The sequence below is a fragment of the Lichenostomus cassidix genome, chromosome 4 (assembly GCF_008360975.1).
Source record: "Lichenostomus cassidix isolate B80296 chromosome 4, HeHo_3.0, whole genome shotgun sequence".
In the NCBI taxonomy this organism is placed as follows: domain Eukaryota; kingdom Metazoa; phylum Chordata; class Aves; order Passeriformes; family Meliphagidae; genus Lichenostomus; species Lichenostomus cassidix.
Genome location: NC_139484.1, coordinates 45506391 through 45520502, shown reverse-complemented (window position 1 = coordinate 45520502; position 14112 = coordinate 45506391). Strand labels below are relative to the sequence as shown.

General features: G+C 35.4%; 1 protein-coding gene across 2 annotated transcripts in view; it reads left to right on the top strand.

Annotated features, from left to right (window-relative positions):
- The window catches only part of DCUN1D4 (defective in cullin neddylation 1 domain containing 4), a 42084-nt gene that overhangs the window by 18688 nt on the left and 9284 nt on the right, over positions 1-14112 (top strand). For both annotated transcript variants that reach the window (XM_085058978.1, XM_085058977.1), the window contains 4 exons: positions 8843-8934; positions 11240-11310; positions 12859-12950; positions 13795-13903. In XM_085058978.1, coding sequence (XP_084915104.1) covers positions 8843-8934; positions 11240-11310; positions 12859-12950; positions 13795-13903 — 364 coding nt within the window. The remainder of the gene's footprint in view (positions 1-8842; positions 8935-11239; positions 11311-12858; positions 12951-13794; positions 13904-14112) is intronic.

The window sequence follows — 14112 nt, the reverse complement described above, 5'->3', positions numbered from 1 at the left end:
CACAGCTTCTCACTGGACAGCAGAAGCCAGTAGGTAATGGCTGTGTGCATTAGCAGGGTATTCTTTTAGCATAAGTGTTGGATCACTGAGACCTCTGCAAGTGTTGGATTTCCAGTTTGTGTAGTATGTTCAGTGAGTCATTCAGAAACCATTGAATGTGTTCCTTGTGTGTGTAAGAATCACTATTTATGTGGACTAAATTCAGAACTTGTGGGAGTACAGAACTGTACATTCCTGCATGATAGGTGCAGGACTGTTCTGATGTTTAAAAGTGGCTTGTACAACTAGAAATTTTGCTTGCCAATCCATTACTTAGTGGAATTTGAGCTCTGTTACTTTCTTGTATTACTAGTATCTCAGAAAACACATGCTTCCATAGCAAGTACCTTCAGGGAAGTTAAAAGATGCATTTTCCTCCTAACTGTCAGCCTGAAATCAGGCTGAGCATTTGTCTTTTTATACTTTAGCATGAGTTTGAAAAATGCTGGTAGCCAAATTAAGCCTCTGGTTATGCTCCTATAACTCCTTTGTGTTTTAATAGGGTTCCACAACTGTAACTGCACTGGAATTTATTAAATGATCTGTTGATGCAGAAAAAAGAGATTTCAACTCTCCCTTTCATTGCTTTGATGACACAACACTAACTAGAACAAAAAAGCAGTTCATGTTCCTAATATTTTTTGTTGCTTTTCAGAAATAATGAAATACAAAAGCTAAATAGTTGATAGAGGACATTACAGTTTATTCAAAGATAAGCATATAATATGGAAGCATTACGAGGACAGAATATTTCTAGAATATATAGAGGTTGACAAAACTGAATTCGACCTATCTTAGCGAAGACGCTGATGATAGAAAAAAGCAACCCCCTAAAAAGTAAGCTTGTCTGTATGTAAGAAATACTGATTAGTGCAATTACATAAGAAAATTACAAAAAACCTGATTTTTTGCTCCATCAGTACCATATAGTTAATAGTTTTTAAGAGCTTGTTAAAAATGTAATTTGAAGGATTTTTTTTGTATCTGCCTCTCAGTTTATAACTAATGACCCAGTCTTCATTCTACTGCCATGTAAGTCTTTATTAAAAGGAAGACCTCAGCCTGCTTTTAGAATTGCAGGAGAAACCAGATCTGCTAGTCATGAACCATGGGGTAATATTCTCTGATGTGGCTTCAGTTTTATATCTGACTTCCTTCCTCTAAAACTTTTTGGGCTTTCTCTGCTTCCCAGAGTGTTTCTTTTGTTTTGGCCTTCAAGAAAACAGATTTTATTTCAGCATGACTGGCAATATGAAATTATTTATTGGACATTTAGCCTGGTCTTGAAGCTCTATTTTCTTTCAAGGAAGGACTTTCTTCCCTGTAACATTCTGTGAACAGGTTAGACAAAAAGCAAGCTGTCTCCTACTTCCAGGCTTGTTTTGTCAGGTGGAGTTCATACCTGTCAAGTTTGGTTTTTGTATCAGACATCTCAGTTAGTGAAGCAGAAATCTTGCCTGAAATCAGGAAGCTCTACAGCAGTGTATTGTAGCAGACCTAGTTATTTGCAAAGCCAGTTGTGCTTACTTTGTGTTCAGAGAATGCTATATACAGTAAAACCAGTATGGATAGTGGAATGCCAGGTTATGGAAAAAGGGGCTACTAGGCCCAGTCCTTTACCCATTGCTTCTGTTTTAGAGACAGACTTCTTGGAAGTTACATTCTAGTAACTCAGGATAGCCTTCAAGGGACATTAGTCAGCGTGGATTTTGCATTAAGTGAAGAAAGGCAGTCAGTGTCTGAAAAACTACACTTTGTCCTTTTCAGAAGAGACTCTGTTTCCTAACAGAGGTGATTTGTCATCTTTATCACCTCAAATACTTAGTGGAATGATACAGATTTTTGTATGTTTCTCAGTTACAGTGGCATACTTATAGTGTCCACATTAACAAATTCAGTAATTGCAAGTCTCCTGTTCGTTCTCACTGTGAAAATATTAGATAGTAGTGCAAAGATTTTCAAAGGATGTCATCATTAATGGGGTTACCACAGCTGAGACTGAATCTTGTTGATTTCTCCTGGATTGTCCATTAAAAAAAAATAAAATTAATCCTTAAATGGAGTGTTTTGTTGGGTGATATTTTCAATCTTCACTATTTTGGATTCATTCCTATAATCTCTTCAAATCTGATAGTAATATTTTTAGATATGCATTCTTTCCAGAAAGTTTCTTTCAGCAGGTCTCAATGCTGAAAGAGAAGATAGTTTCTAAAGACTCTTAAAGTCCTAAGCTTGAACGTATCTTACACCCTTACATCCAGGCTGTTAGGAACACAGCCTCATTTTGGAAGCATTAGTGAAATAGTAACATAGGGAATTGAAGAAAAACATTTTATAGGAGCAAATCTAGTTGTTGTAAAATTATTTGGAAATGCTGATCTAGTGTATAGACTAATTATGGAAGATTCCAAACATGTTTGTTGATATTCCACCCTTACATAATAAGAGCGTGAATTCTCTTCATTAATGTTCATAGCATTACCTTGAACCATGCGTGAATGCAGTGTTTCAGTGGGAGGGAGTTTTTATACCAGATGTGTATGATAAACAGAACTCAGTGTTTTAATTTACAGATCACATTAAGGTTTATCTTGCCTTAAAGAATAGCTGTTGGAAGTAAACAGTTTAGCACATGCTAACCTGAACTTAATGACTTGAAGACTTCGTGTTTTTATCTCAGTATCACATCCTTAGCTTTATTGTACTTAAAACTGTCACAGTATAGAGTATTCTCAAATTGGAGTTAAAATTGTATTTTCAGTACATTGGTCTTCCATCACTGTGTTAAGCATCTTCAGAAAGGTAAAGCAAGATTCATGTAAAGATACTTGCTAGGTAAAAATATGGTCCTCACTGTGTAACTGTCTAATGCTGTGTATCTGTTACACATTGTCTAGTCAAGTATTACTCTTTTTCCTTAGGAAAGAGTGAGCTGTATAATATAATGTCAAATAATTCTCCTTTTTCTGCAATCACACTGAGGGCAAAAATCATGCAGTAATGGGTATTGTCATGTTAGGAGGATGAAAACTAGGAATATATATCTACCTTCCTGAAATTTCTTTTCAAACAGTTAGATCAGTGTTTTCTATCAATTTGCCCATATTTCTGTAGGAACCACATAAGAGCCTATGAACATGAAAAATAGATTTTCTTTATTGAATAGTGAGCTCCATACTCTAGAAATAGAAAAATATAATTTTTGAAAACACAGTGTCATTAACATTGGGTGTGCTAACCTTCACAGTTTTCAAAACCTTCAGTGTTGAGTTTTGTTTGGGTTTTATTCTGTTGTTTAATAACTGATTTGGTGCTGCCCCATGCATTCCACCTGTGTTCCCAGCTGTCATAAATGTCTTTTTCCTTGAAGCAGGGATTTTCAAGTACACAGAAGTATTATTTTTCCATTTTCTATAGCTTTTCAGTGCCTTTCACTTAAACTGGACATATGACTAACAGCATGTGTGTTGTTATGCGTAGTGCTCGTTAAGTAACCCTGATGAAGTTCCAAACATTTAACAGTTTCAATATGATTTTAAGTCTTTAAACAGGGAGGGATAAGGCATATTCATTCATTAAACTTAACAGTCAAGTAAGTTGGTACTGAGGGTTGCTTTAAACAGTTCTTGTCATGTCTTGCAAATTGCAAAACATCTCTTCTCCCACCCATCTGATCCTAGAACCATTTTAATGAAACTATTGCTGGAATCATAACTGTGAGTGAAAAGATAAGGCTTTATTAAAATACTTACATTGTACTGCAGTGATGAAAATTTGCAGCCAAAATTTTAAAATAATTAGAACTAATGGGAGTAAGTATGGGGAATCTTCTTCAATCAAAAATTTGCATATTTCAAAATATAAACAATCTGAAAACAATTAGTTACTCGGTTCGGAACTCAACCAAGATCTAGTAGAGGTTTTGAGTAAATTCTGGTTCCTTAGAAATGAAACTTCTGTTGGTGAATTTCTTGATGTATTCATTCAGTAAGCACTGACCATCTGACATAACCAGGCTGTAAATTTTCATGAGAGGTTAACTTTTGACTTACCATAATAAAATGTATCTTCTTTACCCTTCCTTTTTTCTTTTCTTTTCTTTTTCATCCTCAATGAGTTATTACCAGCTTCCACCATGAAGAAAATGTTCTGTGTGACCTAAGCTCCTTGTTTTCACTGATCTGGGTTTGAATATTCTGGAACTACACAGCCTAGGGTTGCTGCAGTAGGAGGGGCTGTGGCTGGAGCTTTAACCACTTCCAGTACAGGTGAAACATGCTTAGAGCAGTAGATGACCCAGCTTTGAAGACTTCAGTGGGTTGAAGAGAATTGCCCTTGTTCATTTGCTGGCAGCAGCCATCAACTCTTAAAAATTATTTGCCTTAACCATTCTTGTATTAAAGAAGCATGAAATGCCTAGACACACAGTTTAAATTTTTTTTTGTTGTTGAATTTGGCCTATAGCACTCATATTTACAAACTACACTGTCTTACCTTAATTGCCAGTATATTACAATTCCCTAGCTCACATGAATATTTCAAATACAGGTTTAAACATGGATGTTATGGGTCAGCTATTAGGTCATGATGGAGGTTCAAGCATCTCTGAGAAAATTGTTTCATTTAGATGTGGTTAAGTTACTTTTACAAAATTTAGACAGGTTACCTCATGTTGCTTTTGCCCTGCCCTGTCCCACATTGTTTCCTCTCTCCGGCTGACAAAATGGCTGTTAGAAAGAGATAATAAAAAAGAAAAACCTAAATACTCCTTATGGGGATATATGTTATAACTTGTATATTACTGTCACTGTCATGACACAGTGTCATGCTAAACTAATAAAAAATAGCATTTTTCAAGTGAAGATTTTTCTGAGTTATTGTACCTACATGTGTGTTTCATCTGAGAGGCAAATACATGCTTCTTGCCTGTAGCTAATATTCTTTTTTTGTTGCTGTTCTGATGCATATCATGTCATGGTCCAGAAATGGAAGGGTAATTCTAAAAGCAAAGTTTCTGAGTTTGGTATTGTCTGGTAGTGACAGGTATAGCAGACACTCTGCAAAAAAATTGTGCATGCACCGTTCTGACTGATGGTGGAGAAAATGCCCTCTGGCAATCCTGTTTCAGTGTCAGCATTTGACAGTGGTACAAATTCTGGCACCAAAATTACCACGTATATTCATTTGTCCTTCCTATGTGGAAGGTGTCCCTTTGAGGTTTTAAATTTTGCCCTGTGCCTCCCCCCCTTTCCTTTTTTTTTTTTTTTTTGGAGCAGTGTATTCCTTCACATGTGGTTTCACGTGCAGTTTCCAGACCATCAGTACAGAAGCAAATTACCTAGCAGAATTTAGTTGGCATAATGGTACTGGTCATCTTGAGGAAGCTGTGAGCCATTGAGGACTTGCTGTTTGAAACCCAGTAGATATCCAGTAGATGTTTGGTACTCCCCAGTTATTAAGATCTCTGTGCACTCTGGCAGTTTGTATTTTTCTGTATATCAAGAGGTGCTGTCATTAGAACAGAGAGACAAGTCACATAATCTTGCAGTATGTACTGACAAATTCCTAGGAGATGTGGTTCTTTGCAAAATACAAAATGGATGCCAGATGTGTCTGGCAATTTGTTTTTCTCCTCTGCAAATATGGTTCTTGAAGTAATTAAATCCATACTAATGATAGTTCAGTGGATGTATTCCTTGAAAGCACCTTTACTTTGTGCTGCCAGATTGAACCAAGTTGTCCTAGGTTGAGTAATCTCAGATACTTGTCTACTTACTTGTTTGTATCTCCTTGCTCATCTTGCTTCAGTAGGCACTTCAGAGATTAGTAGTCTCTTGCTGCTAGAAGTAGCTGGCTGGGGTGAGAAACTCATTTAATGTTTGGAGTAAGCAGGGAGAGAGAAGAGGTCATTTTTATATGTGAGAGATCACTAATTCTGAGTTGGTATTAGGGTTACTCATTTTTGTCATGCTTTTTCTCAAGTGATCCTTGTCTTGCAGAATATGTAATCTACTTTTAATTCCTTTAGTTTGAGGCATCCAAGATATCTGAGGTTCATCAGCTCTTCTTGTTGCATGGTTTTATAGCCATGGCCAGCAGACTGGCCATGCATAGTCTGCTTTCATTATAAATGTGATACAGTTTCACCTGCACTGTTAATGAATGTCTGAGTAATTAGCTCGTAGCAGAGAGTGGGATAGCTCAAAATTATTTCCCTTCTGACTTTATTTTCTGAACTTGTGAACTGGTGCAGGCTGGAATATCTGTAGTCAGTTCTGGTTTCTCAAATATCAGACTCCAGTGGTCAGATACTGAGCTTTTTGAGCAATCATAAGTTTGAGGCTAGAGCATTTTCATTGGAGTTACTTGTCCATATGCTGGGCACATGGACTTAATAATTAGTATTGTTCTTTCCTGCAGTTCCTAAACTGTGACCTTAGCCTTAAACACAAGTGACTTTCAATCTCATATCAGTTGTCTGAAAACCTGCTATGTGCACATGCAGAGAATATAAAAGAGGCTGTTTTTTTCTGGTTTTGCTCACCATTACTATTACACATACTGCTGTCACTGATGTCTTTTTTCAGGCTGCAGTATTTAGCTCTGCCATTTGTAGATGCAGGAAACCTTTTTTTCCTGAAATAACATGCATGACTTACAGCTCTGTCAATAAATCTGTTTCTTGAGGGTTTCTTTTTAAATCCACTCTTGGCATACTGTCAGCTTAATGTGTTGACGAGTTACATGAACAAGCAGGGCAAGGCAACTGGTTATCATCCCTTTGTAAGAAAAAGCATTGAGTCTTGTGATAAATATCTGTCTTTGTGAACTACATTAGCTTTGCTATATCCTCAGTCTCAGCAGTACTCTTACAGACTTCTGGAATAAAGAGAATAGAATAAAGATGTTGACTAGCTCCTGCTACAGTTTCCAACTTGGTATTCTACTTGGTGTTTGTCACATTTGTTTGCAACAAAAAAAAGGGATACTGAATAATTATGACTTTTGCCAAAGTGGCAGAATGTCTCCTTTCTTTTTCTTGATTGCTCTGAATTCAGAATAGCCTAAAAATTATTGGATAGTTCTTTAATGATCGCAGTTCATTCTGCAAGTATGAAAATGTTATCAGACCTATTAAAAAAAAATTTTTCCAACTCAGACTTACACCTTTTGGATTAGCTATTTACTTACTGAGCGGTGCTGTCAGCCTTTTCCTTTGCAACTGCAGTAAAGGTTATGCAAAATAGGTAATTCCAATAGAAAAAAAGTGTTTTCAAAATGAAAAAAAACCTCCAAACCTAAAATTATGGGTGTATGAATATGTGTTTGGAACACGTATGGCTGACATTTCTATGCAGTGTTTCAGTTTGTTGCAGATCAGTGTGTTTCTGTATAGTGTCAATTTTTCTTAAGAAATTTCATAAGAGCTTCATTTGTATTTGTCTTCCAATTAGCGATTTATCATTTTGTTCTGACTTGTATTGCTTTTCTAAAGGTTAGCTGCTTTAAAGGAACTATGACAGTAAACATATAGTATTTCTTTGAATTCCTGTTGGAATGATCTGTGTGCCATTAATTTCTAGCTACAGTTCCTCACAGCTGATAGCTTAGCTAAGTGGAGGATAGTAGGATCAGTGTACTCTAAGCTCATAAATCTAGGTGTCTTTTATATGTCTTTCCAGAAGGACAAAATAGTGATGAAATCATCTCCAAATTAATTTCATTATTCAAATTATTTCAAAATTCTCCTTGAACCATTTAGCTGCTTCATTGTCCTTCCCCAGCAGGATTTGACATTGTAAGAGGAAGCTCTGCATGCTTGGAACACTTACAGTGCTGTACTTGGCTACCTCCTCTAGCCTAAACCATTTATTTGTTCCTCTTTCCTGCCTTTATAAACCCAAGCTACTGCAGAGTGGTGGTAATGGATCAGAGAATGCTTATACAGCAGTGGACAGCTACTTGGACTGCTGAGTTTCTTTCCTCTAGAAGGCACAAGTGATATGGTCCCTTTTTCAGAAGGTCTAACCAGGATGGAGTAACCCTTCAACTTCTGCCATATCTTCTGTGCTTTAGGTGTTTCAGATACTAAACTTGTTTCCTTAATGTAGTTAAAATTCCTTACACTTGTTAAAGAGGAGCATTACCTGCTGGTAATCTCTGGGGGAAGGGACCAGCTTTTCACATGATTCTTTGCTTCATGATGAATGATGTTCCTTGAGTTATTGTTGATGAGTTCTTTTAACCTTTTCTCTGTGGTTCTTTCATGCTACCAACTTACGGGCTTTAGAATAATATAGGTGTAGGTCATGTCTATTTTGGCGTTTGTGCCTTTTGCAGCGTTTTTGAGGTGGCAAAAAGAGTATTTTGTCTTTAGTTAATAATTCAAAGTGCACAAAATATGTGTGCACCTAGAGGTAGGACCTGTGTTGACTGTGACATGGAATTACTCTGGCATTAGACTCACAGCCACATTGCAGCCCATCAGTTGGTTGTGGTAATTGGTGGTGTAAGGCACAGGCCTTACTGTGAACATACACAGAACAGTTTGGGGTTGAATTTCAACTAACTGGTATTCACATGGGTAACGATTATGAATCAGTGGAAGTATGACAGAGTGAGCAAACAAAAAGTATTTAGCTTCAGTGATTCTTAAACAGTGTTCCAAATGAATGGAAATGAGGACAGAATGTCAGGTAAACTGAAAGGAATAATGTTTCTGCTAAGAGTGTCTGTTGACCAAAAGATTGCTTTTAAAAATATTGATGGATTAATTACTTGTTTCTCTTTCTTTTTTTCTAAGTATGTATAGAAAATACGATTCAACTAGAATAAAAGCAGAGGAAGAAGTCTTTTCAAGTAAGAGATGCCTGGAATGGTTCTATGAATATGCAGGTAAGTGTGAAATGCAAATTTCCTACGAATAACAACTTAATTTATATTGGAATATAAAAATTGCATCAACTGAGCTTTTGAAAGACTGATTGTAGAGGGATTTTTATAAAGGTGTGAGAGAAACTTTCCTTATATTCTGGGTAGTGTGAAGTTGAAGAGTTCAGAATTCAATTTTATCTTTATCTATGTCTTGTAAAAAGAATACAGAAGGTGTGTAACTTGACATATTTTGGAACATGTATACTTTACTATTCAAATCTACAGTTAAAGCTGTACTTCTGATGAAAATGTTCTTACCTCTCTGTCATCTTTCATGTTAGTCCTGAGTAGTACAGAATTAGCCTCAGGAGAAGTGGTGTGTCTTCAATTAAGAAAAAAAAGATGAGGGAGATAGTAACATTAGTTTTGTTCCTGCTGAATCTGGTATTTACGGTTTCAAGCAAAGAAGTGAATGAATTCAGATGTCCCATACTAGTTTTATCATATAGTTTTCCATCATAAGGTATAGGGAAGGTAGCCTGTATTATTTATTCTTGCCCTTGCATATGAGAACTTTCTCAGGCATTACTTCTGGGATTGTTAATTACAGTCTGTGGTCACAAAAGATGATCCTTTAATAGTGAAGCTGGTTGTTGTATTTGTTTTCCTGCATGTGTTTTTCTGAAAGGAAGAGCTTGATGTATGATAAAAAATGATCTCATGATTGTAAAGACCAAAAAGAAATGAAATTGATGTTTAATATCATCTTGCAGTTTTTTGGTGCTGTCTTGGATAACATGTTTCACAGCTTGTTCTGTCTTGTTTACTTATTAAACATAATGAAGAGTGACTTAATTTGATGTAATAAACCATTTTTTGCCCTAATAAAATTCTGTAAATGAAATTAAATGCTTTGAGATCTCACTTGTCTGTGGCACTCTGTGAGAGGAGATTCAGACAAATTCAAACCAAATCTAATCTGTTAGATTCTCTGCCTTTCTGACCAGCTTGATTTATTTTTTCACTCTAGCAACAGGCATGACTCATTTTTGTCAAGACTTTCATGGAAAGAAAGGATGAAAGGAAGGCTGTATGTGAAAGAACTTTGGTGTTTCCACTGGATGCACACACCAAGATAATACACAGAAAAGTGGAGAGTACGATTCTGTTTACAGTATTGAGTAACATTCTAAAAATTGAATTTTCAAGGATTAATCTCTTGTGTTCTTGCTTCATAAGTCTTCTTTATGTATGCAGACAGTTGACACTGCATTTGGGGTTTTTTTTTCCCTCGGTGTGTTTTAACATTACAGAATGAATCTTTTTAAAGGCTGTTGTATACATTCAGAGAACTGAGAGGCTGTCATGAGAAGATGTGAAAAGACAAAATTAAACCTTGTTATTTCTAGAATAGATCACCTAATAATAAAATACAGATTGATCTTCCCTTTATAAACCCTGTTTTTCTTGCACATGTGATCTTTATATTGGAGGAAAGTAGGCATTTCAGCCTGTATTTTTTTCAAATGAGCCCTTTCAAACATGAGTAAAATAATTCTAACAAAACAGTTCAAATACTTAAAGTGTATTTAAAAATAGAATTACACAATGCAATTCTTAATGCCTGTATAATTTTTTCACGAGGATTATAGAAGTTACAAGTATCTTGATTTAAGACCTTGTTTTATTAGTAGAGCATTTTAATAGCATTTATATTTTGAACCTTTTTTCCCTTTTAAGTAGGCAAAGAAATAACTGTAATTCATTATTTTCTTCCTGTTGCAGTTACTGTTATTCAGATGATGTGTCGCCATGGTGTAGCAATATGAATAAGCAGGATAACATTTTATAAAGATAGTATATGAGACAATAATGAGGAATGAGATTCTGGGAATGATAATGTCTTGTATCCTGTATAGCTAGACATCATGTTTTTATGTGATTTGATCGTATGATAATGGTAGAGATTCAAGCCAATAAATGAGTTTAGCTAACTATTGTCCATTCATTTAAGTGGTAATATTATATGAGTGTTCTGTTAGTCTTAAGTGCATTCTTAAAAATCTTACTAATTTAAACTTCTAAGATTATCTCAGTAAATGAGTAGAAAAATTGGCAGGGATGAAAAGTTGTTTTACAGTTTCTCTGTTTTCAAAGGTGAGATAAAGATTTAAGTGTATCCAAATCTGCTAGTGAGTGTGGAAATACTTATTTCATGTCAAAACAAAGAAACTATATGAAAGGTTATAATGTATGATTGCACTTCTTTTGTGCTGTAACGGCTGTTTAAATTTTTAGCGATCAGTACAATGCATTTTGTTTGCAGGCACGGATGACATTGTAGGGCCAGAAGGTATGGAGAAATTTTGTGAAGACATTGGAGTTGAACCAGAAAATGTAAGTTTAGAATCCATTTTAAAAATGCTTAATCTGCTATGGTGTATGTGAGCCAGTCGTATAGCTCTTGTTTTTCCCCCAAGAATTAAAAAATTCTTGAGAGTTAAAAAAAAAAAATCAGGAAATATAAACCAGGGAGGTTTTGAAACACATTTGGGAACAACTTGCCATTATTTTAAACCCCAGTCTGTCAACCTGTAAGAACTCAATTTCTCTTTGCTGCCACCCCTTGTCTTTCACTTTGACACCACCAACCTTCAGTCTCCCCAGAAAAAGAGAGATCTAAAAAAATACTCCAAAACTGATAGCTGTCCTTTCTGAAACAGTGAGACAGCATTCAAGATTTCATATAGCAGCTAACAAACAAGTAGTGTTCCCTATGGGTTTTCTAGGAGAGAAAGGGATTTCAAATATCATGGGCAGTAGTGGCACTGCCATTATACCATTTCAAAAAACAAATAAGGATCAGAAATATATTTACAGATATGTATTATGTGTGTGTGAGCGTGTGCATATATATACACATACAAATATGTATATATTTATGTGTGTATATACATATATAAAAATAAGATTTAAAAAATAATTGTGCCTTTTACAGACTTTTTCCTAGTGCCTAATTTTTGTTCTTAAAATGCATTTGCAAGTCCTGTCTTTTGCAGAATGCATGGAGCATCATCTAAGCAAATGAGAATTGTGGCTTTGAAAGATGTACTGGAAAAATGAGATGTAATTTACTAATTTCAGAGTTTAGGAGAATAATAAGTGTTGTGATTTATGCAGACATTTGGATATATAAGTAGGTACTCTGATTTTGCATTAAAAACTGTACAGAGCTGCACTAACATTATCTAGTTAATGGCTTACTTGCAAATTTAAATGACTTGATTATTTTTTTCTCCTAGTTGGCAGGGCCAGTTATCCTGCAAGTATTTCTTTCATATATTTGTCAAAAGTGCTTTCTGAAGTTCATGAATAAGATGATAATAATAATCTTATGGTATTTCACAATGATCTTATTGTGAAAAAGACTGTTTCCTTTTGGGCAAGACTGAAGTATTTATGTATCAGCCTCTGTTTTGGTGTGTGTTAATGTTAGTTCATCTAGCTTTACTTAACAGCTGCTTGAATTGTGGGATCATTATTAGCTTTCAGATAATTGAATTTTGTGTATTGCAACTGAAGTTCATTGAGATGAGGGTTTAACAAATGTCAGATATAACTTGTCAAACTGGTACTGAAATTTTGTAGTTACTTTGGGAAACTTTTTCTGTAGCTTTTGCACCAACTCATCTTCTTCCCTGTATTACTTATGACTGTGCAAACTCCCTTGAAGTCCCTATCAATTACTCAGGTGCATTTCATTTCCTGTTCTTCATTTGGATTGTGTACAGGTTTGTCACTTAGAGGGACTTACAGAGTAGCAAAGTTCTGAACTTCCCACTTAAACAAGTAAAAGCATTTGTAGCCCACTAAACTGGTTGTTTGAAAAACATATGGATCTTTTTGTTAATTCTTCAGTCTCCACGTTTTTTCTCTTTGAAACAGGTAGTTATGCTTGTGCTTGCATGGAAGTTGGATGCACAAAACATGGGCTATTTTACATTACAAGAATGGTTAAAAGGAATGACATCACTACAGTAAGTGCCTTGAAAATTCTCTTAACTTTGTCGTAGTAAACACAGGTTTTCAGAAAAAGCACACTTTAGTATTTTGACTCATAAGACCTAAAGCAGCAAACTCTACTGTGGAGTAGAAGTCAGAAGTTTTTAGTCTGGTTTATGATGATATGATCACTTAGAGACAACTTGAAGCCTGGCAGTTGCACATTTATATACAGTTGGATTAAAATGTCTGCAGTCTCAATAAAAGAGAAATGTCATGAGGTTTGACACACTTTCTTTCCCCAAGGTCATCCATCTTTGTTGCAGGATTGCACCCATCTTTCAGATATTGGTGTGTTGTTAGAGTGGTTTCTGTAACTTCTCATTGTTCTTTCTAAGAGTCAGTTTCTCAGTTAAGAGTTTATTTTTATGGCAGAATTAACATAAATATAGTTGAATAATCACGTTTCATGGACAGTTGGAGAAAAAGAACTGTGTTTGACTTACCTTCCAGAAGCAAATTACTAAAACTATGTAGGAAGCTCTATAGTTTTAGCAAGACTTCAGGAGTATTTTTCCCTTCTTTGGTTTGCTGGTTGTTTGCCATGCATGGACAAGCTCTTAGTTCAATCTGTTGGAGAGTGCATTTTTTACAAAGCCAGTCAGTCCCAGTGTAAGACTTTGCTACTTTATCTAAATTTGTTTCACATTGTGGGTTTAATAAGGCGTTTTATGCAGACAGACTCATAAACATGCCTCTGTACAGAGTGATGTGTTTTGATCAGGTTAATGGGGATAAATGTTAGAGATTCTTTCCTAGAACATCAGACATCTCTATAAGAATGCAGACTCTAAACCATGTCGTGGTCTTTTTTTGTAGGTGTGATACTACCGAAAAATTGAGAAATTCTCTGGATTACTTGAGATCTTTACTAAATGAGCCTACCAATTTTAAACTTATTTATAGATATGCCTTTGACTTTGCACGGGTAAGTACTGTGCATTTAAAATTTAAGGCTTTACTGTCATATATAATAATTGGAAGACTGTATACTTTTAAGCTTGTTTCTTTTAAGGTACCACTCACAATTGTCTTTAGCAAATGGAACTGTTTGTGTTCTAAAACGGTATATGCAAGATGTCAAAACTGGAAAAGTATATAGAATGTGTAATGTTCAGTGGTTTAGCGACATGTTTT